At 45.4% G+C, this 24,127-nt stretch overlaps 2 protein-coding genes, 1 long non-coding RNA gene and 2 pseudogenes across 11 annotated transcripts; 2 read left to right on the top strand and 3 right to left on the bottom strand.

Moving 5' to 3' along the window:
- Nucleotides 1-509: 509 nt before the first annotated feature.
- Nucleotides 510-646, top strand: LOC123088923 (uncharacterized; annotated as a pseudogene).
- Nucleotides 647-3,876: 3,230 nt separating this feature from the next.
- Nucleotides 3,877-6,197, bottom strand: LOC123082394 (uncharacterized). Of its 3 annotated transcripts, XR_006439021.1 has the most exons (5): nt 5,899-6,197; nt 5,330-5,415; nt 4,863-4,944; nt 4,711-4,774; nt 3,877-4,452 (listed from the first exon to the last, which is right to left on the bottom strand). It is a non-coding gene; the product is annotated as an uncharacterized lncRNA (long non-coding RNA). The 3 variants fall into 3 exon arrangements; XR_006439020.1 differs by having other exon boundaries at nt 4,711-4,944; XR_006439022.1 differs by lacking the exon at nt 4,711-4,774.
- Nucleotides 6,198-8,316: 2,119 nt separating this feature from the next.
- Nucleotides 8,317-11,456, top strand: LOC123087192 (zinc finger MYM-type protein 1). Of its 7 annotated transcripts, none has more exons than XM_044509128.1 (4): nt 8,317-8,508; nt 8,650-8,716; nt 8,817-11,017; nt 11,115-11,456. In XM_044509128.1, the coding sequence occupies exons 3-4, from the start codon at nt 9,546-9,548 to the stop codon at nt 11,335-11,337; spliced, it is 1,695 nt and encodes a 564-aa protein (XP_044365063.1). In that variant the 5' UTR covers nt 8,317-8,508; nt 8,650-8,716; nt 8,817-9,545; the 3' UTR covers nt 11,338-11,456. The 7 variants fall into 7 exon arrangements, with proteins under 7 accessions (XP_044365063.1, XP_044365060.1, XP_044365058.1 ...); XM_044509125.1 differs by having other exon boundaries at nt 8,813-11,017; XM_044509123.1 differs by having other exon boundaries at nt 8,602-8,716.
- Nucleotides 11,457-17,206: 5,750 nt separating this feature from the next.
- LOC123083943 (receptor protein kinase TMK1-like) lies at nt 17,207-20,856 on the bottom strand (annotated as a pseudogene).
- A 216-nt stretch (nt 20,857-21,072) lies between these two features.
- Nucleotides 21,073-22,894, bottom strand: LOC123082393 (premnaspirodiene oxygenase). Its single transcript, XM_044504734.1, has 2 exons — nt 22,001-22,894; nt 21,073-21,717 (listed from the first exon to the last, which is right to left on the bottom strand). Exons 1-2 carry the CDS (start codon nt 22,892-22,894, stop codon nt 21,073-21,075), a joined length of 1,539 nt encoding a protein of 512 aa, XP_044360669.1.
- Nucleotides 22,895-24,127: the final 1,233 nt, after the last annotated feature.

The following is a 24,127-nucleotide window of genomic DNA, read 5'->3' as shown; positions in this document are numbered from 1 at the left end:
CCTGCTTCCAGTGATGGCACCTCCGGCGCGATGGCCTCGTCCGGCTCCGCCTCCATTGTTGCCATCGCCAACTTGATCACCATCCGCCTCACGAGGGAGAATTTTCTTCTGTGGAAAACTCAGGCCGTCCCCGTCCTTCGCGCGCAGGGCTACTTCGGCTATGTCGATGGCTCTAATCCTGCTCCACCGTAGACCATCACCGAGGGCACCCGCGATGCTGCCCGTGTCGTGGCCAATCCGGCGTTCCTTCGCTGGTATCAACAGGACCAGGTGGTCCTCATCGCCCTGCTATCCTCCATGACTGAGGACATCATCGGGCAATTGACCCAGCTCCACACCTCTCGTGCCGTCTGGGATGCGCTGCACACGATGTTTTCCTCGCAAAATCGTGCACGCATGATGCAAATCCGCTACATGCTCTCCAACCAGAAGAAGAAGGACCTATCTGATGTTGCATACTACAACAAGATGAAGGGCTACGCTGATGCTATGGCGTCCGTTGGCAAGCCCATCTCCGATGAGGAGGTTCTCGGCTACATGCTCGCTGGTCTGGGCTCAGAATATGAGCCCCTTGTTGCTTCAATCACGGCGCGTAATGAGCCAGTGAGCCTCGCTAGTTTCTATGCGTATTTGCTTAGCGTCGAGCTTCGTCTTGAGCAGCAGACTTCAATCGGCGAGATCTTCTCCTCCGCCAATGCAGCAGCTCGCGGTGGAGGTCGTGGTGGCCATGGGCAGGGCCGTGGCCGTGGAGGCCGCAGCCGCAACAAACCCACTTGCCAAGTCTGCCAGAAGTATGGGCATGATGCATTGAGGTGCAGGCAACGTTTCAACCATGCGTATCAGGCTGAGGATAACCACGAGCGCTTCGGCAACGCCGGAAACGCCGGCAACACTGAGCGCTTCGGCAACCCTGCCAACACCGGCGGCCATGGCGGCTATTCCGTCGACACCAACTGGTACCTCGACTCTGGAGCAACGGATCACCTCACTAGCGACCTTGATCGCCTCACTGTCCATGATCGCTACAGCGGCAAGGATAAGGTCCATGTAGCCAACGGAGCAGGTTTGCAAATCTCTCACGTTGGTCAATCTATGCTTACTGGCTCACACAAACCCCTCCATCTAAAAAATGTCCTTCACGTTCCAGGCTTGCACAAACATCTTATTTCAACTCATAAACTTGTTTCTGATAACCGTGCTTTTGCCAAGATGTATCCTGACTTTTTTCGTGTGAAGGATCAAGTCACGAGGAGGGTCCTTCTGCAAGGTAGGAGCCACGGCGGTCTCTACCCGGTGCCAAGCTCCCATGTGTCTTCATCGTTCGGGCAGTCCAGTCGGCACGTCCTCTCCGTTGTCAAGCTCACCTCTGATCATTGGCACAAGAGGCTCGGCCATCCTTCATCTAGCATCGTCGATTCCGTCATTAGGTTGAATAAACTTGCTTGTGCACCGTCTTGTGAGTCTTTAGTATGTGATGCTTGCCAACGTGGTAAAGTTCATCAACTTCCGTATAATAATTCCTCTCATGTAACCAACTCTCCGCTTGAGCTAGTTCACACCGATGTGTGGGGGGCGGCTCGTACTTCTGTTGGCGGATTTAAGTATTACGTGAGTTTCTTGGATGATTTTAGTCGCTTTATTTGGATTTATCTGATTAAGCGAAAATCTGATGTTGAAAACATATTGTATGTTTTTCAAAACCATGTTGAGCGACTTCTTAACACCAAAATTCGCGCGGTGCAGTCAGACTGGGGGGGGGGGGGTTGAATATCGTCGCCCCCATCAATATTTTTCTCGTGTCGGCATCGCTCACCGTGTTACTTGCCCGCACACCTCCCAGCAAAATGGCATCACAGAACGAAAGCACCGACACATAGTCGAAACAGGCATTGCCCTACTTGCACACTCGTCGCTTCCCCTTCGTTTTTGGGATGAAGCTTTCCTCACTGCCTGCTACCTAATCAATCGCATGCCGAGCGGCACCATTCAAAACTTCACACCCCTTGCCATGCTATTCCATGAAAAGCCTGATTATTCTCGTCTACGTGTTTTTGGCTGCGCGTGTTGGCCTAACCTGAGACCATACAACAATCATAAACTTGATTTTCGGTCTCGCCAATGTGTTTTTCTCGGATATAGTAGCATGCACAAGGGTTATAAATGTTTGGATCGATCCACAGGTCGGGTCTATATCTCACGCGATGTCATCTTCGATGAACATGTCTTCCCATTTGCTAACTCAATTCTACCAACACCCATTCAACCCGTAACTACACCTATCCCTCTGTCTCATTCCCAGCCAGTAGCACAGGTTGATCACGTAAGAGATTTTGCTTCCTCTTTGTTGGATACTAGCGGGTAGATTTTGCTTCCTCTTTGTTGGATACTAGCGGGTAGTGCGCGGCGGCACGCCGCGTCACATGAATTTATAAGCTATTTAGTTTCTTTGTAATTCTTGGTAACTCGGCCCAAGACTTGACTCATTGCAAAATAGTTCATACAAGGAAAGGAAAGGGTAAATCTGGTTGGTACATAAGTGATTTAAATCATGTAGTGATAGTGGTACTGGATGTAGAATTACCATGGTAAATGATGGAGAATTTGGATGGATATCTTATAGTGGAGTTAAGCTAGGATAGGCGATAAGGCATCTTGAAATGCGAGATTTTATTACATAAAACAAGAGATACATTTCATACAGTGGTAACTGCATTTCAATAGTAAGGACCAAATTTGCTAATTTGGTGATGTTTTATGATTCCAATCATTTTCATGGCCACCTGCCAGGTAAGTGTTAGCGACGAAGCGGTAAAGAGCTTGTGCAAGCTCATGTAATGACTAATAAAAATAATACGACATTCTTCAAAATTAAATTTGAAGTCATATAATCCACAAATTAAACATAAAATTTAATTAACACATCATAAAACCTGAATAAAATATCACATTGGTTTAATTCAATGCAAAAAAATGACAATTTTAGTACATGGTATTTTCGGTAATTTATATATAAAACAGTGCAAAAACATAAAATATAAACTTAAAATGTCCTTTTTTGGGCAAATAACTTAAAATGTACTGGAAGACAGAAAAATGCCAGAAATATTTTAGTCCAAAATACCCACTGCAACCTATTAGAGAGTCCAGTGCAGTAGCTAAAACCAGAAAAATAAATCATCTATACTGGGCTGAGATTACTTGGGCCAGAGCCCATCGGCAGAAATGGCCCATTAACGCCTGAAGGCCTGCTCATTTTCTTATGTTGTGCTCGTTGGAGGATGAGATTAGACAACAACATATAATTAGATTGACAAACACTGTGTTAGTAGTTTCAAACAATTATCACATGAGCATATATCTTGCAAATAGAATGTTCAATGAAATGTTGATCCAATACTGGCACACACCTATGTGCATGTGCATATAGAACTGAAAAGGAAACTATCTGATCTTAATACAATAACTCAGAATACCCGCTAGCCAAGCAGTTTCATCAGCCAGATGCTCGTTCTATCTGCATGGACATATACTGAAGCAGAATGTCAAAATGATGACATAATGCGAATCTTGTTAAAAAAAACAATGCATGAGCAATTGTCATTTTTATCATCTATCACAGATCACAACTACTAAATAAAACTTTACTTAATCCCCTTACGCTTCATTACCTTAGATCATCCCCTCAATAATGTACATATGTACACAAATTAGAATGATCAAGCTTTACACGTTAGTTTCTTTTACACAACTTATTATTTAAAAGCAAAGGGCGCATATACTAGCGCATTCTAACTGGCATATTAGTTCTATGAATTTAGAAAACTAAGTTTCTTGTTGTTTGAAAACAGATAATGCAAAAGCAGGGTGGTCCATATCTAGGGGAGACGTATGCAGAAATTAGAGAAGAGTCGCCACCAGGTCCGATACAAGTGGAATTACATGATCTGTTTGAAGATGATCATACATGCTTAAGGTACAACCATAGCTAGCGAAACAATGGCCTGCTTTATTACAGTTCCTCTTAGGAGAAGTAAAATGACACACTTCAAAGTTTTGCTTCAGATATTCCTTGATCTCCTCTAAGCCTAGGTAGAGAGCAGAGAGGCCACATTCATCATTGTTTACCCCCTTCTTCAGCAGCACTGAATCTGTTTCAAGGCCAATAGGTCTGGCTCCTTTATCCATTCCTAGCTAGGCACCCCATATAACAGCCTGATCTCCATGTAAGTGCTCCACATACTTTTACCTCTCCTTTATGATTCCTGATGACTGCACCCCAACCGCCAGCGTTCGGTTCAGGGTGGAAAGTGCCATCAATATTAATCTTCAGTTCATTCTCCATGGGAGGGAGCCATCTGATGTGCACCCTCTCCAGTTTGTTCTGTAGGTTGTTTTAAATCTTACTTCAAATGTCAGCCAAAGAATGTTCGTTTTAGTTATCACCTAATAAACCTGTGAGAGCATATTAATTCAATTAGTACATAATAAATTGGTGGGGGCATATTAATTTAATTAGCACCTCAATTCATCTAGCTGTTCAATGAGATTAAAATAGTTGATTTGATCAGCTAGGGAGAGAAGCAAATTGTCATCAAAATAACCCATATATTTGACGAAATCACTACTGATTTGTTTTCATATAAATTGATTAGTCCAGATGATGTATTTATGCAAAACTTAAGAAGATGTCTAGGGCTGGGCAACATTCACCAAGCACCAGAGTCCATCAGCCTTGCTAGGAAGATACAGGAGCTTCCATCAAAAGGCTTGAAACCTGCAAAGTAATGTACAACGAAGCTCTATCTCATGCATAAGCTTTGTCAGTGTCACTACAAAAACACTATTTACATAGTACTTCCTACCATTATATAAAGAATACAGAATGTGTCCTTGCACTCCCATGTTCTTCACTGTCCGAGGTTTTTCAAGTGCAGGAAGCGTTGCCTGCAATGTTCACAAGCAATAGTTCAGACGATTGGTAATGCTATATATAAAAAATTATAGGTAATTATTGGAGAAGCTTGTAGAATGAAATGAACTTGTAGAAACAGAGAGCAGATGCGTTGTCATTTGGGATCAATAAAATTTTATTTCTTGTTCTGTTTGCTGGTTTGCAATTAAGGGTCTTCATTTTTCACTTCTCAAAATGACTCATATTGGAATACCAGACCCAAATTTATTTTCTTGCATCAATGGCTCTACAATTCTTGCGTCGAATAAACACAAGTAGAAGTTAATGCTAGGAAAAGAAATCCATAGACTAACTCTACTGAACTTGAAGAACTCGTGAAAAGTTATTTTTCGAAATTCAGGCAGAGCAGGAACAAACCAGTGTACAGGGCCGCCTTCTGCCCCGTCGACGCCTGCTCGCACAGGCAGGCACCGGGCACGCGGAACATGTCCAATGAGGCAAGGCTGCACGTACCCATGGCATGGAGTGGTCAGAGTACCCATATTTTGCATAAAAACTGAACTGATATATAATGCAAACACTAAAAATGTAATTAATTAAGTCGATTAATTGTCGGTTCTTACCACTCAATCACTGCAAAATAAATCCCATATAATAAAATATAAACAACATGAGATCAACTTTTTCTTGACAGTAAGAAACAACAGAATCATCAGATCAATCAAACTTATCCCAATCAATTTTTTTTACTGAAACCACATAGAAACCTTGGAATTTTCAGAAACAAATTAGGCACACCACTCATCCATCCCGGAAACTGTGTTCGATTGTAAACTTTAAGCAGGAGTCTGCACCCAACCATGAAGCTCACAACACATCATTCAGAGAACACGACCGATTTGGATGGATAATATGGGGATTTAGCCTCACAGGTGGGAGCAGCGTGTCATGCGATTGGAGTAAAGTACTGCTCGGATATGGGTTACCTCCGTGACATCCAAGATGAACCGGACCTTGAGCAGCCACATCACCGGCCCCTTGCCGTGACGATTGGATGCCCGTGGTCGCCTCCAACCGCTCCCGCCGCCGCTGCCAGGCCAACGTCTCCTTGGGCCACTGCAGACTGCACCATGCCCGCTCCTCCCCACATCCATCTCGCACCTCTCCATCACTGAGGCGGGGAGATGGGGAACTGGGGCGCCTCCACGCCTCGGCAACGACCCTAGCCTAGCCAAAGCGAGCGCATCCGCAAAGAAGAGAAGGGGATGGGAATGCGGCGGGAGGGGGCACAGAGAGATGAGAAGAGAGTCCGTCTGATGCCCTTTTATATTAGATATTAGGAAAGGGTGGCGCAACGATGACACGGGATTGGACTCGAGGCTTCGAGAGAGACAAGAAAAATATATGTGAAATCGCAACGCAGGACACGTACAACCCACATGGCTCGGTCAAAGTGCCAACCGCTTAAGAAAACACACGTGCTGTTTTATTTTTTTTAATTGGTGTTTGATGTTATTTAAAGTTGTAATCCTGGCCGGTTGATGGCTTTGTTAATTCAAAGCCGGATTCCTTTTGAGCCTTCGTTCTAAAAAAACACGTGAAAAATGTTACAGGCCCAAGATGAAAAAAGAGATATGATCGAAGGCAGGTACTCCATGCGTCACACGCGTCAAGTCCACACGATGAATGCTCAAAAAAAAAGTCCACATGATGGGATAGAACGTGGCAAGCGAAAGGAACGAAGCACTTCCGTCACACCCAATGGCGGAGCCACGCGAATCAACATGTGGTTGAGTTGGTTAGGTGGACAGTGATATTCCCAACCCACCAGGGTTCAAATCCTGGTGCTCGCATTATTCCTGGATTTATTTCAGGATTTTCGGCGAGATATGCCGGCTCAGTCTCTCGGAGGTGCTTATAGGGATAGGGTGTGCGTGTGTGCGTTCATAGGGATGAGTGTATGCACGTGCTTGTGTTTATACTGATGCTCAAAAAAATGGCGGAGCCACAGGGGGGCCAGCAGGGGCCCGGGCCCGGGCCAACAAGCTAATATACTCATTACATCAGTGATTTTTGACCAATGGGTGCATTTATCCCGGTTCATGCGGCTAAGACATTAATTCCGGTTCACCTGGGCCCTTTAGTACTAAAGGATGCGATGCCCATTGATCCCGGTTGGTGGCACCAACCGGTACTAAAGGTTAGACCTTTAGTCTCGGTTGGTGCCACCAACCGGGACTAATGAGCTTTGAGGCATTAGTACCGGTTCATGGCACGAACCGGTACTAAAGGTCCCATTTTCAAACTCCCCCCACTCCCCCCCCTCCCGTGGACCGCCTTTTCAGTTTTAGAAAAAACAAAAGAAAATGATGGAAATGTCAATAAAAATAAAATAAAATAAGTTTCCCATGTGATATGTGGTCTAGTTGTTGGAAAAATTTACAAATATGAATTTCGACTTTATTTACAAAATCTCTCTGGAATTTGTAAAATGGGCATAATTTTTGCATACGAACTCGGATTAAAAAGTTTTTTATATGAAAAATCATCTACTCGAAAAGTTACATCCGATGGAGACCGCCTACTGCCTGTTTGCAAATTTGTAGAATCCTCAAATTCCAAAAGGAAAAAAAAGTTATGCTCAAATTTCAGTTTTTTTAAATTTTCAGTAAATCTGGTCAAACTACTTATTCAAGAAGTATTAGTGTTACTAAATAATTATTCAAGAATATTAGTGTTATTAAATAATTATCTCACATTTTTTGAATTTTGGTCAAATCTGGTCAAACTATGGATAAACTGTGGTCAAACAATGGTCAAACTACTTATTCAAGAAATATTAGTGTTACTAAAAAATTATTGTTTTTTAGAACAATAGTTTTTAAACTCAAACAGTGAAATATGTGACTTCATGCTCAAGCTAAATTCCTGAGGGTTAATAGGATTGACATCTTACTATTGTCAGGAAAACAACAAGTGCAGACTTGGAAATGAGGGAGAATAGAACCCGAAAGTTCAGCGTGCTTAGGCTGGAGTAGTGAGAGGATAGGTGACCGTTCGGGAAGTTAGATGATTTGGAATGATGATGGGTGATTAGAGATTAAATTGAGCAGTGATCAAGGATGATTAGAGATTAGAGGTTAAAATAATTCAAAAATTTGAAAAAATTTCAAAAAAATTTCAAAAAAAATCAGAATATTTCCTTTAGTACCGGTTGGTGTTACCAACCGGGACTAAAGGTGGACCGGCCACGTGGAGGGCCTTTAGTCCCGGTTCCGCAACCGGGACTAAAGGCCCTTACGAACCGAAGACTAAAGGCTCTTTTTCTACCGGTGATCTTGACTTTTCCCATTAGTATTTATTCTAGTATATCCCAAGAGAACCCGTGAGGTGAGGCAGCCAAGCCCACCGCCCCTATTTCTTCTCCAGCACACGTGAATTCTCTTCCCCAAATTTCTTTGGCTCTCTTGGTCCCCTCCCCTCCCGGCCTCTCCGCCCCCATGCTCGAACCCTCCAAGGAGACAACCAGCGAGGCGGCCAGGTCCCAAATCTGTCACAGTTCCTCTCCCGTCGGCTGTCTGCTGCTCTTCTTCGAGGTACAAATTCTTCCCAGTTCCTCTCTCTTTCTCACATCTAAATTTCAGATCTGGTATTTGTTTTTTTGGATTGTTAATTTTTTTTTAACGAAGGCTCCAGAGAAGCCTAACTTTAAATTAACAAAGCCATCAACCGGCCAGGAGTACAAGAGCAGACCACGAACAAAGCAACGGCTAAAGGATACGGATTGTTAATTTCTCTAAATAGGTGAGTTTCTAATAGTCGATTCTGTTCAATTTGTACAGAATAATCATGGCCAAACATAAAAGAAAGTCTGTAACAATGCATTCCTTTTTTGAGAAGAAAGCAAGAGTTGATGCTTCTGTAGAAAATAATTTGGGGGCCAGCCCTCACTTGGTGGATGAACAAGAACCAGTAGTAGAAGAAGAAATTGCAACATCAACACCGCCTGAGGTTCAGAGAGAGGGAGGGAACGATGATGCTTCTGTTCTGATAGTAGAAAGGGATCCGGGTTTGCGATGCCAAATTTGAGATTATCCTCCAATAATGCTCAAGAACAAGCTCGTAATGCATATATGAAGCATGGAGCATATCAGATTGAAATGGATGAGTACCCTCTTGATGATTCAGTAGTCCATCAACGCAAGTTTCAGTATCATTGGTTTAAATCCTTCCCTTGGTTGGAATATTCACCATTGAAAGATGCAGTCTATTGTTTTCCATGCTTTTTGTTTATAAGAAGCCACTTGGAAAAAAAGGGTCTAATGTGTTTACAGTGCAAGGATTCAGAAAATGGAAGCGAGTTAATGATGGAAACAAATGCGCATTCTTGACTCACATGGGAAAGGATAGTAAAGCCGCTCATAGTTTTACTGTCAAATGTTATGATAATTTGAAGAATAAGAAATGCCATATGAAACAATTAGTGGTGAAGCAAACATAAGAGGACATCAAGAAGAATAGGCTTCGTCTTAGAGTAACAATCGATGCACTACGGTGGTTAGCATTCCAAGCTTGCCCCTTCCGTGGACATGATGAAAGTCTTGATTCAAGGAACCAAGGTAATTTTCTTGAAATGGTCAAATTGGTAGCTTCTTATGATGAGGAAATTGGTGCGGTTGTATTGGGTAATGCTCCAGGGAATGCTAAGTATACCTCACCTACAATTCAGAAAGAACTTCTGCATATGATTGCTTTTAATGTGCAAAAAGAAATTCGTAAAGAAATTGGGGATGCAAAGTTCTGCTTGCTTGTAGACGAGTCAAGAGATGAATCCAAAAGAGAGCAAATGGCAGTGGTTATTCGTTTTGTGGACAAACCTGGTTTCACTTGTGAACGTTTTCTTGATATTGTTCATGTCTCCGATACATCTTCAACTACTCTAAAAGGGAAGTTAACTTCTGTGTTGGCTCAACATGGATTAGTTGTGAACAATATTCGTGGAGAGGGGTATGATGGTGCTAGTAACATGCGTGGAGAGTGGAATGGTCTACAAGCCAAGTTCATGGAAGAGTGTCCTTACGCATATTACATTCACTGTTTTGCTCATCAATTGCAGCTTGCTCTTGTTGCTGCATCTAAAGAAGTAGCCGATGTTCACAACTTTTTCGATCATCTTGCTCTTGTTGTCAACACGGTTGTGTCTTCGAGCAAGAGAAATGATGAGCTGCAAGTTAATCAAGTGGCTGAAATGGAGCATCTAATTGAGCTTAGTGAGCTTGAAACCGGAAGTGGGGCTAATCAAGTAGGAACTTTGCGGCCTTGTGACACTAGGTGGAGTTCTCACTATGCTTCTATCTGCAGCCTTTTGAAACTATACAAACCTACATTCTTGGTACTTAAAAGCATTGCTACTGCCAAAGGTTCAGGTACCTCACCTTCAGCACGAGCAAAGGCTTCTGGTGCTGTTAAGTTGATGATGTCTTTTGACTTCATATTTGTTCTTCATGTCATGAAAGAACTTATGGGAATCACAGACTTGCTATGCAAAAAGTTGCAACAAAAATCTCAAGATATTGTGAATGCCATGGATGATGTTAAAACTACAAAAGTGTTGATTCAGGAACTAAGAGATAATGGTTGGAACAAGCTTAAAGCTGATGTGCTTTCATTTTGTGGGAAACATGGAGTTCCAACACCACATTTCGATGACCTCTATGTGGATTTCATTAACTCACGTGCGGATGATGAGACTACAGTTGAGCATCATTATCGGTGTGACGTTTTCATGGTTGCCGTTGATCAGCAAGCACAAGAGTTGAATTGTAGATTCAACAAACAAGCAACAGAGCTTCTAATTCTATGCACCTTCTTGGACCCTAGTAATTCATTCAGATCATTTAACATTGATAATATATGTTCTCTAGCATCAAAATTCTATCCAGCTGATTTTGAAGAACAAGAAAGGAACAATCTAAGGTGTCAGTTGCGACATTATGAAAATGTTGTACCCACTAACCCAAAGTTTCAAAATTTGACAAGTATATCAGAATTTTGTCAACAACTTGCAGCAACCGGGAAATCGGATGAATATCATTTGATTGATAGGTATATAATTTCTCCTCTTATCTATTAGTTGATTTTCCCTCCGTGAATTATGTATTAGTTGGTATTAGTACTGTACTAACTATTTCTTCATGAACAGACTGATTCGACTTGTTCTTACTCTACCGGTTTCAACGGCAACGACAGAACGTGCATTTTCTGCCATGAAACTTGTGAAGACAAGGCTTCAGACTAAAATGGAAGATGGATTTCTAAGGGATTGCCTCGTAATTTATATTGAAAAGGAGATTGCGGCTGGAATATCAACAAATGCAATTATTGATGAGTTCGATGAATCGTCACGCCGAGTGCCATTTACGTAAAACTAGTTAGTTCGTCTATCTTTTGTTGTCTAGATTTTTCTTTTGGGCGATGACCAATTTGAGAAGTGTACATCCTTTTGCTGTCGACAATGAATGGTGGTATAATTAATGAAGTATATTTTGACACTTTATTTGTTTCATTTTGTTTGCAAAAATTTCTGTACAAAAGTGTTGTGCTCTTTAGTCGGCCCCTGTCATATAATTTTCCTAGCTCCGCCACTGTTCGCCCGGTCCGTCCTCGTCTGGTTCATCCAACACCACGCAGTCGGACACCGTGGCGTCGCACGCATTGCCACATCTCCTGTTATGGCTGCTCCGACGCTGGCCGTTCGGCATGGTGTTACTACTCGGCTCCGCAACAACATCGTCAGGCCTCGGGTGCCTACTGATGGCACAGTTCTCTATGACCCGCGTGGTCGGGCGTTCCTTGCGGCGCCCACATCCTACCGCTCCGCAATGACAGATTCATTCTGGCGTCAAGCCATGGTGCTTGAGTTCGCCGCTCTGCAGGAGAACCGCACCTGGACGCTCGTCCCTCGACCGCCGGGACAGAATGTCATTGGGTGCAAGTGGATTTTCAAGATCAAAGAACACGCCGGCGGTAGCATCGACAAGTACAAGGCTCGTCTCGTGGCTAAGGGCTTCACTCAACGCTATGGCGTTGACTACCTCGACACCTTCAGTCCGGTTGTTAAGCCGGCAACCGTCCGACTCGTCCTCACTCTAGCTGTTTCGCGCGGTTGGAGCCTACGCCAACTTGATGTCAGCAATGCTTTCCTTCATGGCGAACTCTTCGAGACTGCCTATATGCAGCAACCACCTGGCTTTGAGGATCCTCGGTACCCAGGTTATGTCTGCAAACTTCAGCGCGCTCTATATGGCCTCAAACAGTCGCCACGCACATGGTACTCCCGGCTCAGTGATCGTCTCCAGCAACTTGGTTTTGCTCCCTCTATAGCAGATACGTCCCTCTTCATCTTCGCTCATGCCGGCATCACCATGTATATGCTCGTCTACGTCGATGACATCCAGGGACGGAGCCAGGATTTCGACATAGGGGGGCGAGGTTTCGTCTCATACGCTGTTAGGGGCTAGGGTTCTGCCCGGTCTTGGCCGGAGGCTGTAGGGGAAGGAGGGAGAGGGCGAGGGCTCGAGCGCGGCGGCCGGCGGCGAGGCGCCGCCCTTGCGCGTGGGGCGGCGGCGGAGACAGGAGGCGGCTAGGGTTTTTAGGGTTCCGGCTCCTCTGGGAGCCGGGCAATAGAGATAATATTCTTCTTATTGCTTAATCTGAAAAAAGTCTTACGGCGTATATTTATAACCTAGATAACTTGCATATGAATTAACCTAAGATAATTTGTGGGCCAAGCCTCCTAACTACTGCCGGGTGGGCCTCCTCCGGCTAAAGCTAAACCGGTCATAACATACGCGACGGCTATGTTGTAAAAAAAAATCTTAGGTTCTAGTCTAATGGAGATGCCATGGTGCAAACTTATCTTTTTCTAATCTATTCATCGCATTCTCATGAACAAAACTTGAAAGAAAATTGACATCTGACAAAAAAAATTCACAACACTAGAAACACAAGATAATCTTATGAACTAATAATTTGTAGTAATGCAATGTAGGTGAATAATACATTACCCAATCTCATTATTTGTTGGAATTAGAGAACAATGATTAGTTTGAAAATGATAAACCAGGACTAATCTAGGTCTCAAAATAAACTACCTTTTCCTCGTTTCGTTGCCGTTCATCGGCAATATCCCCGTGTATCAGGCGCTCGCCGGCGGTTGTCTCCTACCCTTATCCGCTGCTCTTGATTGCGATGCAATGGATCGCACGAGTAAAAGATTTATAATTGATTCTAAATCCGTATGATCATACTTCTATGATTTTAAAAGAAACAAACTAATCTGATGTGAAAATCAACTACCTTTTCCCTTGTGTTGTTGATGTTCATCCATGCTTCCGGTCTGCTGGGAACCGGCAACATGTGCGTACATGTGCGTGGATCTGACACGCGCCTACCTGGAGCCGCCTTCCCTTCTCCGCTTCTCGATGGCGGCCCAACGGAGAGATCCGATCGCAGCAGCCAGCGGGCGTTAGTCTCGATCGCAGCGGCGGCTTGGAGAGAGCAGCGATAAGGTCGTGGCTGCGTGTTAACATGCCTATTTGCCTTCCAAGATGGCCTGCTAGGTAATTCTCCTTTATGATTTTATTACTTTTAGCCTGCAATGGGCTGTAGATGGGCTGATCCGTTCACGTTAATGAGAAAAGGCGTGAAAAAGAATAGGGAGGGCGAAGCAAGCACGGAACAAGCGGGCAAGGGAGAAATTAGCAATTAGTTGATCGCTATCGAGGGACGAGACGATCGTTAGGGGGGGTCTCGCCCCCCCTTAGATTCGTCCCTGATGACATCATCATCGCTAGTTCATGCCCGACTACTGTTCAGCGTCTATTGGATCAGCTAGCCCAGTCCTTCCCGGTGAAGGGCCTTGGGCCATTGCGGTATTTCTTGGGCATTGAAGTGGCTTCCAATTCTGGGGGGCTCAGTCTTACTCAGAAGAAATATGCTACCGACCTTCTTCTTCGTACACACATGGAAAATTGCAAGCCAGTGTCAACCCCCATGAATGTGCAAGAAAAGTTATCACGCGACGTTGGCGAAGCACTCAATGATGAGGATGCCTTTGTCTACCGCAGTATTGTTGGCGGTCTGCAATACTTGACACTCATCAGACCCGACATTTCGTTCGCTGTCAACAAGGTTTGCCAGTTTTTGGCTCAACCAACCAAGATCCATTGGGAGGCTGTAAAACGAATTCTCCGTTATGTCAAAGGGACAATATCCTCCGGACTCAATATACGGAGATCACCGTCTACACTCTTGAGCGTTTTCACAGACGCGGATTAGGCTGGATGTGTTGATGATCGGCGCTCAACCGGTGGCTTTGCGGTCTTCTTTGGGCCAACCTTAATTTCTTGGAGCGCACGGAAACAGTCAACCGTGTCACGCTCATCTACAGAAGCAGAGTACAAGGCATTGGCAAATGGGACTGCCGAAGTTACTTGCGTACAATCATTACTCAAAGAGTTGCGCATCTCGCAAACACGCCCTCCAGTTCTATGGTGTGACAACCTCGGAGCTACCTATCTTATAGCGAACCCTGTGTTTCATGCAAGGACAAAACACATTGAGGTCGACTTCCACTTTGTCCGAGAGAAGGTGGCACTAGGGGCTCTAGAGGTCCGGTTCATAGCTTCAAAAGATCAGGTCGTGGATATCTTGACCAAACCATGCATGAAGCTTATGCTAGACCGGTGTCGTCGCATAACAACATCTTTTTACTTCCCCCAAGTTTCATGTTCCCCCCTTTCCTATTCCATGCATGCATGGTGCTGTGTGCGATAAAGTAATTTCCAGAAGAACCGCAACTATTTACGTTTATTGGTATACTTACCGGTGATTTTGCAGGACATTAAAATCGGTGAGTTAATTAGGGGGTGCGTGCTGATCCAGGACATCTGGACGTAGCTGTTCTACTCCTTATTTAGCCGGAAGAATTCCTAGCTGGGACAAAGGTGAGCCATCTTAAGGCTAGCTCGTGCATGTTCTCCAACTTTAATTGTAAACTCTCTATCGCCTTGCGGTTTCTACTCCACTGCCGCTTGCTTATATGAATATTTCACTTTAAAGTTCTCATTAATTTGGTATGCTAGACACGCAAAAGTGACCCTTTTCAAATTGTCATAAACTATTCGATTGGTGCACAATTAGTTGCTTTGTATTCATTTGTCGCAGTCGGGTTATTTTAGTGAAAAAATGATAGTTGGATAATTCATGACACACATGTATTGATGTAAAAAACATTGTGCTATTTCTACTTGCATTGGATTTTTGGGTTAATTGTGAATATCGGGGGTTGGCGGGAATGTTCACCTAAAGAGATGTTGGAGAGGTGGTCGCCACCGGAGACGCTGGTGCTGGCGGATTCTTAGGGATTCAAGGTCTTAGATGCCTGGTTTATGATCACCTCTGTCTGGTTACATGCCTGGCTACGGCGCCTACCCATCAATCACCTTTGTCTGGTAGGTACGCCGCATCTGAGTTGATTTTGACTGTTCCCTGATTCGGTGCTGCCCACTGTTTGCACTTTCGATCTGGCTGCAAGGTGTACGCTTGGACAGGTACCCGGCTGTCAAGGTGTATGATGATGTTCTTGTGCACTTTAAGGGTGCAAAGAAATGGCGAGTTGATCTGTAGTGAACCGAATGCTCCATGGTTAAATAGGATTTTGGTACAGTTTCTTTTGTTATGAAGCTCATTTGTAGTGAACCGAAGGCTCCATGGTTAAATAGGACTTTAAGGGTGCAAAGAAATGAAGATCTCATTTGTAGTGAACTCAATTCTGTACTGGTTAGAAATCTAACTTGTTGTATTCGTATGATTTATTTGTTTTTTATAGCTTCGCCCCTCAGAAGATTTCTTTCAAGCTCCACCACTGCGGGCCGGTGGTCAGGGACAACAAAAAGACAAAAAATGAAGAAACAAAATCCTCACCGGAGATTGAAGGGTGCATGGGTGTCAGGACCGTCGTCGTGGTCGGAGACGATGGAGAGGAGCAACGCCGTAGCATCGGTGGAGGAGAGAGTCACAGGAGGAGATAGAGTAGAGGGAGAGAGACTTTACGAGATTGGGCTATTTCTTGTTATAAATAAATTTGAGGCATTTTTGGGTAGGGATGGCTAAATATATGGCCTCCAACGAGCACATTCTATGGCCGTTGGCCAGATTGATCAATACTCCCTTCATCCCCAAGTACATTACATATAAACGGAGTGGATTCTTAGGGATTCAAGGCCTTCCCAGTTCAAGATTTGGACACACAGTTTAAGATATAAAATATTTTAAATAAACGGATCTACAAGAAAAGGAAAAACTCACAGATTACGACAAGTGACGCACATGCAGCCCGCCACTTATCATAAACTGTGGAGGTAGGAGTGATCTTTATAACGAGTACTCCTCAACTAATGGTTTCGTTGTGTCGTGCCGACCTGTGTGCCCAGCCTCGTGGCCCAGACACGGCCCCTAGCGTGCCGCGTGCCAGGCATGGCCCATTTACCCCTTCGGTGCCAATTTCACGCCGCGTTACGATTGGGGAAACACGAACCAACTTCATGTGTCCCCTTAAAAAGAACCTCATGTGTCGTTGACAGCTCAGCTTACCAACACGAAGCCAACCACCTCATCGGTGAATCGCATGGGTCGGATGGGTCGGATGAGGGGACGTTCCACTTCCACCAGATGGACTTGGCATGGCCTCAGCGTCACCGCCGCCCGCGGGCATGCAGACCGCGTCCCATGGGACGCGGATAAGGGCGATGGCCATGACGAGCACTCGCATCATCAACAATTGCTGGTATGCCATTGCCCTGATGATTCGAGGTCTCAAAACTAGGATCTGATGACCGATCGATCGACCACACGAGGTGTGCCATAGTTATATCACACCAGGGGTGCGCACGTGCCTTTGGTGACAGGTATGGCATGCACCGTCATAAGTAATACAATCTCTTTTCCCCCCACAAAAAAATAGAGCGATGTTATTTCACTACAAAGTGACATACCCACTGTAATATGCAAGACACAGTTGACCAGGAAAAAGATAAAGCAACATGCTCTGATTTAGTTATAAGTTTCTTGTAAACACCACATATGTATTTTGGACTTTTTTTGCACTAGTTCTTAAAACTATAAAGAAGATTTGTTGTGAAGATATTTCTTATACCTAACACTTTAGAGATCTATAACAAGTTATTTAAGGATACACAGAGTCATATACATTATTTTCTTGCAAGTGTAACAAAATACAGTTTTGCTAAAGCACATCTAGATGTGCCATAAGTATTGCACATCTAAGTCATATATCATTAATCTTACATTAAGATTCGTGTGAATATTTTCTTTCTCTTTTTTCTTTTTCTCTTTATGCTTGATTCACTCACTTAGATGTGCAATAACTAGAGCACATCTAGAAGTGCCCTAGACACACCCAACAAAATAAACCGAGGAGACATATGAATTTTAATTTTCTTATAGTGTATTGTTACATTTTTTTAGGCACAATGCATTAAAAAAGAGTGTGTGGAAATGTGAAGAATTAATCCGAGAGGCATGTGATCGTTTCCCTTATATTTTCACATTTAATATGATTTTGTTTATATATATATTCTAAGGCGCAATTGTTGAAAAAATAATGTAAATTTTATTACAAAATACATTTCATTACATAATATATTAAATGTGATTGTGATTTGAGAAAAATGATTTAGTAGATGATACAAAAGTTGGTATAAATAACTATATTTATTTGACTCCCGGGACACAAAATTTACTTGGGTCAAGAACCTGGATTGAAAGTGGGTCCGTGAATAATTGGGGCAGCATGACATAATTGGAGTGGTAGAAAAGCTAGCATAGCAGGAGTCCGGACCACCCACCCTTAGGGATCTCTACACGAAGATGATTACTTGAGACGCTGGAGATGCTCGGGCAGCTCACCGGTGAACCCATCCAGCCGGCACACGCATCATTCCTCAGCCAGCTCCAGGGGACGATCCGCGGGAAGCCCAGTGCGCCAGCGATGGATAGAAGAGCCGTCACCTCCGAATCGCACGGTCCCCGGTCAAGGCGGTAGAAGCTTCCTCCGACCGCCGCTTCCGCAATGTCGGTGAGCACATACTTGCCGAACTTCGGCACGGGGCCCTGTAGCAGGTTTCCAGTCAGATCGACACTGGCGATCCTGGAGAGCTAGGGAAGCGGTGCAGGAACCACACCGGTGATTTTTTCGTGGTCCAAGGAGAGGAGACCCAGCCAGGTGAAGTCGGTGAAGTCGGGCAGGTCGCCGATGAACCCATTGTGGTCGAGCTTCAGATGTTGAATAGATGACGTCATGCCGGTGGTGAAGGTAATCGGCCCGTTGAATAGGTTGTTACTGAGGTCAATCTTGGTGATCATGCTGCCTTCCATGTCCACCGATGTTCCGACCAGTCGATTGTCGGCCAAGTAAATGGCATCGAGTGATGGGAAGGGGAACATGGTCGTGTTGTTGCTGAAAACGCCATCAAGTGAGCCGATGACACCGGCATTGCTAGCTTCCAAGACGTGGAGCAATCTCAGCGAACGAAGATCATTCGGTAGTGCCCATGTACTGATTGGCTTGTTGGTGAGGTTCAACACCTGAAGCAGGGCAGGCCGCTAAAGAATCTCTCCGGCATGCTCGTGAATAGATTGCCATCGAGCCAAAGACATCTCAGTTGGGGGAGCACCAAGATAGGAAGGTGTCCACTGACGTTGTCGTTGCTGAAGTCAAAATCTTCGAGGGCCAAGAGCAAGCCAGCGGTGTTGTTGTCGAAAACACCATGCAGTGAGCCGATGGCACTAACAATGGGCTAGTGAACCGATTGACAGACATACTCAAGCTATGTGAACGTCAGGGGGCATTGCCCCCCCCCCCCCCCGACATTGGGGGAAATGTGAAGGATTTTTTTGGAGGTCTTAGATGTGAAATAAATATGTTTGGCCCCCTCAGATCTCCATATTTTTTCCATCCCCAAAAATATTTCTCTATCTCCGCCACTTTACTCAATCGAGGACACCAAAATAGCCGATGAAGTTGGTTGACCGGTTAAGCAGAGTTTTGTGTCCAGTCCCCCAATCGTGTTTCCTTGTAATGATGCAGAGAAGAAGAGCATCGATGGCACACCAAAGAATCTTATAGTAATGATTACACTGCAGTGAGAGTCTCCTATGCTTTCTTAGAGTTTCTTTCCTATGACCATATCCAATCTTTATCCCCTTAACTGCATCTTTAGCTCTTCTCCCATCATATAACCCCATAAACTTTTCCCCAATTTTAATCCCTCAAATTTTAGAAGATTAACTTTTTTGCAGCTAGCACTTCCCGTAACATAACTAATCAAACGACCTCGACTGTATATGAAGGTCTCTCTTCATCTTCTTCTTCCTTTCACGCGGCCAACGACAACTTCTTGCCTGAAGTTGGCGTCGAAGATATAGATAGGGCCTAGGGTAGATGCTCTGTAAAATTAGACATGGGCTCACCTCGTGACATGTACGCATGTCAAAGTGATGAAATCCATCCTCTATGGACCAAGGTTTGGGCACTTCTTCGCTTGGATGGGTACTTCTCCTCTTCGGTCTCTCAGTGTCATGATGGTGTGGTTTAGCAAGCACCAGTTCGTCAGAATCGATGATGGCGGTCGATAGACATGTTTCCCTCTAAGTGCTTCTCACGTGCACTCGGTGTGCATGTTACTCCACTTGCAGTGCCGCTCTGCCATGTAGTAGGGGACGAGCAAGAGAAGCGCAACGATGGCATGTGATATCGCGGAGGATGATCTGACACTGTATATGAAGACTAATTTTTCATTACCGGAGAAGTATGTCGTACCGACTAAGCGCCCTGACAAAAGGTCATTGCCTGAGAAGTATGTCATACCAGCTAAGCGCCTTGACAAAAGTACATTGCCGGAGAAGTATGTCGTACCAATTAAGTGCCCTGACAAAAGAAATCAAATTGTTACCATCAGTTGTATGCAACAATGTATGACCATGAAACGTTTAGCTCCAGAGGTATAGGTATTGGAGATTGGCACGATGAAGTTTCAAATTATATCGAAGAAGGAAGTAAAGCCCACCTTTCAAACCCCGTGCACGGTAGGAAAGATTTGAGTCAAAGCCAATCTTAAAGTTGAACAGGTATTGGCAATGATATTTCGTGTGGTTTTTGGAGAAGTTTTGAGAACTGCTTTGGATTTTTCGCGAGAGATTGGAGACGGTGTCTCTAATTTGTTGATAATTCTTGGAGGATCGTCCACGTACTTCTTATTCAAGGTGTGTGTGTGTGTTGTTTTCGTGGTGATTGCATCCATTAGATCGCGAGCGCCACGTCGTTTCAAGTGACATCGTACTGTGAAAGATTAAAAAAATTGTTCACTCCATCAATTCTCTGTCAAAGATCGCATAAGAGGAGTGGGGCAGTGGTCAGGGACAACAAAGAAGATGGAAATTGAAAAAAAAATCCTCGCCGGAGATTGGAGGGGTGCATGGGCGTCAGGACCGCCACGCAGAGTCACGGGAGGAGATATAACAGAGGGAGGAGGACTTTACGAGATTGGGATTTTTCTTTCTATAAATAAATTTGAGGCATATTTCGGTATGGATGGCTAAATATAGGCCCTCCAATGAGCACATTCTATGGCTGTTGGCCCAGATTGATCAATACTCCCTCAGTCCCCAAATGTATAACATATAAATTAAGTCAAAAAGCTAATGCTTCCCAAATAGATGGCATATCCATGCAAAAAAAGATGACATATATGTTTGTCTCTTGTCAAAGAAAATACTTATGTATGACAGTAAAAAGAGAGCGATATATAGACACACATTTACCCTGGTCGAGCCCTCAACCCCTGGTACTTACCAAAGGCCATGCGTATGGCAGTACCAGACGTGAGTCACTACTCTTCCAATGCAACAAGGGCGCATCATGTCGAAGCTAAGGGAGCAGCAGGAGGAGGGACAATGTAAGGAGTGGCATAGAGCACCCTGGTCCAGCCAGCCCTGAATCCCCGGTACTTACCGCAGGCATGCGTGTCACAGTACTAGACGTTAGTCACTGTGCGTCCAATGCAACAAGCTAGCGTATATCATGTCGAAGCTAAGGGAGCAGCAGGAGGAGGGACAACGTAGGGAGTGGCGCAGAGCATAAGAGGGTTCTTCCTGCGCACGCCGAGCCCCATGGACTCCGCCATGTCCACCTCGTCCACGCCGGCGGGCAGCCTCCAGTCGAAGTGGTACATGAGCTGCAGCAGCGTGAGCTCCATGCCGGCGAGCCCGTAGTTGTACCCTGGGCACATCCTCCTCCCGGCCCCGAACGGCGTGAACTCGAAGTGGAGGCCATGGAAATCGACGGCGCCGTCCTGCTCGAACCGCTCCGGCACGAACTCCTCGGGGTCCTTCCAGTAGCGCGGGTCCCTGGAGATGGCCCACGCGTTCACCACCATCCTTGACTTGGCCGGCACCACGTACCCGCCAATCTCCGTCGTCTCGATGCTCTCCCTAGGCACCAGTAGCGGCGCCGCCGGGTGTAGCCGGATCGCCTCCTTCATGGTGAGCTTGAGGTACCTGACGCTGTTGCTGCGGAGGTCCGTCTCGCTGATGTTGTCCTTGCCGTGGAAGGCTCGCCGGACCTCGTCCTGCAGCTTCTTCATCACGCGCGGGGTGCGCATGATCTCGGACATCGCCCACTCCGTCGATGAGCCGGAGGTCCCCGTGCCGCCGGCAAACATGTCCTGCCATTATATGAAGCCACTTTAATTTATAATCATGCTAAGTCTCAATCGACTTAGACTTGGTTATTCTCAGTCGATGCTATATTCATGAGATCATACATTGAGATTCATGCATAATTTTTTTTCAGATTTTTTTTAAATGATATGTCGCTTGTCTGAGACTTGGTTAAATCTTTGTCGATTGAGACCTAGCCACATTCTTTAATTTAATCTGCCGGTAAGCATGCATGCATGCATTTTAATCTGCGACATCATCAAAGTAACACGTGTGCAAACGACTTACCAGTACGACTGCTTTGATGGTGTTGTCCGTGACTGGGAACCCCCAGGGGTTGTCGCCCTTCTGCAAGGAGAGCATGACGTCGACGACATTCTCATCGACGACATCCTTACCGGCAGCAATCCTGTCAGCGCGCACCCTCCGCCTCCCCTCGATGATGTCCACGAGTATGTCGTCGAACGTTCGGTGGATCTCCCGCAGCTTCCTCTTCATCCCGGTGGCCTCGCCGAGCAGCTCCTTGAGCCGCGGGAAGAGGTCAGGCACGTTGAACCCGCTGGACAGCCCGACAACGCGCTTGATGGCATGCTGGAACACCGGCATGTCCGGCCGCACCTCCCCGAACGCGGACCTAGAGATGGTCCGGCTGCTGATGTCGTACACCATCCTGGTGACGTCGACCGGCTCGCCGGCCGCGGCGGCGGCGCGGATGAGGTCCACCTGCCTCTGCACCTCCTCCTCGCGTATGAACTGGAACTGGAGCACGCGCTTGGGGCTGAGGATCTCGTGGATGCAGAGCTTGCGGATCTTGCGCCAGTAGTCGCTGGTTGGGGCGAAGATGATGTCGGTCCAGCCGTAGCCGCAGATGCCGCCCACGAGCAGCCGGGGCCGGTTGGCGAAGTTGGGGTCCTGCACCTTGAGCACCTCGCGCGCCAGCTCCCGCGACGTCACCACCACCAGCGGCATCGGCCCGATCTTGAGCATCATGATGGGCCCGTGCACGCCGGCCAGGTCCCGGAGCCTCCGGTGCACCAGCGTGTTCACGAAGTGGTGCACGCTCCCGATGATCGGCAACGTGCGCGGGCCCGGCGGCCGGCGCGCCGAGGACGGCCTGAAGAAGTAGATCATGGACACGGCCAGGAGGACCAGGAGGATGGCGTTGTACGTGGCGTCCTCCATGGCTACCTTGGAGAGATTGGCCACGGTTTGGCCGGTGGAGTGATCTACTGACCTAGCTTGCTAGCTAGCGAGCTTGAAGGCTTGCACTGATCTCACTGGTGTAGATACCGTCTGGTTTTATAGCAGAAGTGAGCAAGTGCGTCCACGGGAACGTACGTGCTTCCCTCTTTGGTTTCGACGACTCCATCGCCGCGCGCCAACGTAAATTTAACCCTAGCATAGCACAAAGCCGGTGCATTGCACATGCATGGTATGCTACTACCTTGCAAGCAACAAGATAAGTCATGGGAGGTTACACGTGCGTACGTGGACGCCGTCGACGGGAACTAGGCGCGTCATTAGCCACAGGCCACGGGAGTTTCTCAGACTTGACGAGACGTGGTTTCTCAAACCACCGTTCATCGATCGGCATCACCTTCATCGCTATCGGGAGTTACTATGTCCAAAATCTACCGTGTAAATTTACAGTTGGGATTGGCCGCTTCTTCGTGCCCACGTCAGCTGAAGCTAGAGTGACGTCGTTGCACATGCATCAACCTGCGTAAAATAGCAATATATTTCCCATACTGTGATTCCAGGCGTCCAGCTACACATGTAGTATCAAAGAAAAATCTTATCTGGCTATGTTGACGTGTGCATAGTTGTGTTGTGTTGCTTAGATCTTGACAAAGGATAGTTTAGTCCGGGCTTAAAGAGGCTGCTGGCAAGTTCTAGTTCTAGTCTATTTGAATATTTTGTGGTGACGAAGAATCTGTAGCTAGATTTTTTTAAGTGCTCTCTAGGTCTAGCTAGCCAAGTGCATTTTACTCCCTCCGTTTTTAGATATAAAGTTTTTTTGAATATTTCAATATAACCTACATGCGGATGTATATAAGAGGCTGCCAGCAAGTTCTAGTCTATTTTAATATTTTGTGAGGACGAAGAATCTGTAACTAGATTATTATAAGTGCTCTCTATATATAGGACTAGCTAGCCAGGTGCATTATTTTATATATGAATACGTCCTAGTGTAATGAAAATAATACAAGAAGTTATATTTCAAGGATTTGGTTCCTATTGTATTTTATATGGATGCTTTGTGATGACGAAGAATCTGTTTCTAATTTATTTGGTTCCACACTGTATGAACAATAAAAGAATTTATTTTCAAGGATTAGATGTTTGTGTAGTGGTCATAAATACAAAGAAAATATTTCCATTCGGCTCGATCCAAAATTTTCCTTCAGGAATTGT

This window comes from Triticum aestivum, chromosome 4A (genome assembly GCF_018294505.1).
Source record: "Triticum aestivum cultivar Chinese Spring chromosome 4A, IWGSC CS RefSeq v2.1, whole genome shotgun sequence".
Taxonomy (NCBI): Eukaryota; Viridiplantae; Streptophyta; class Magnoliopsida; order Poales; family Poaceae; genus Triticum; species Triticum aestivum.
The sequence above is the reverse complement of the archived record's forward strand: the minus strand, read 5'-3'. Positions and strand labels throughout refer to the sequence as shown.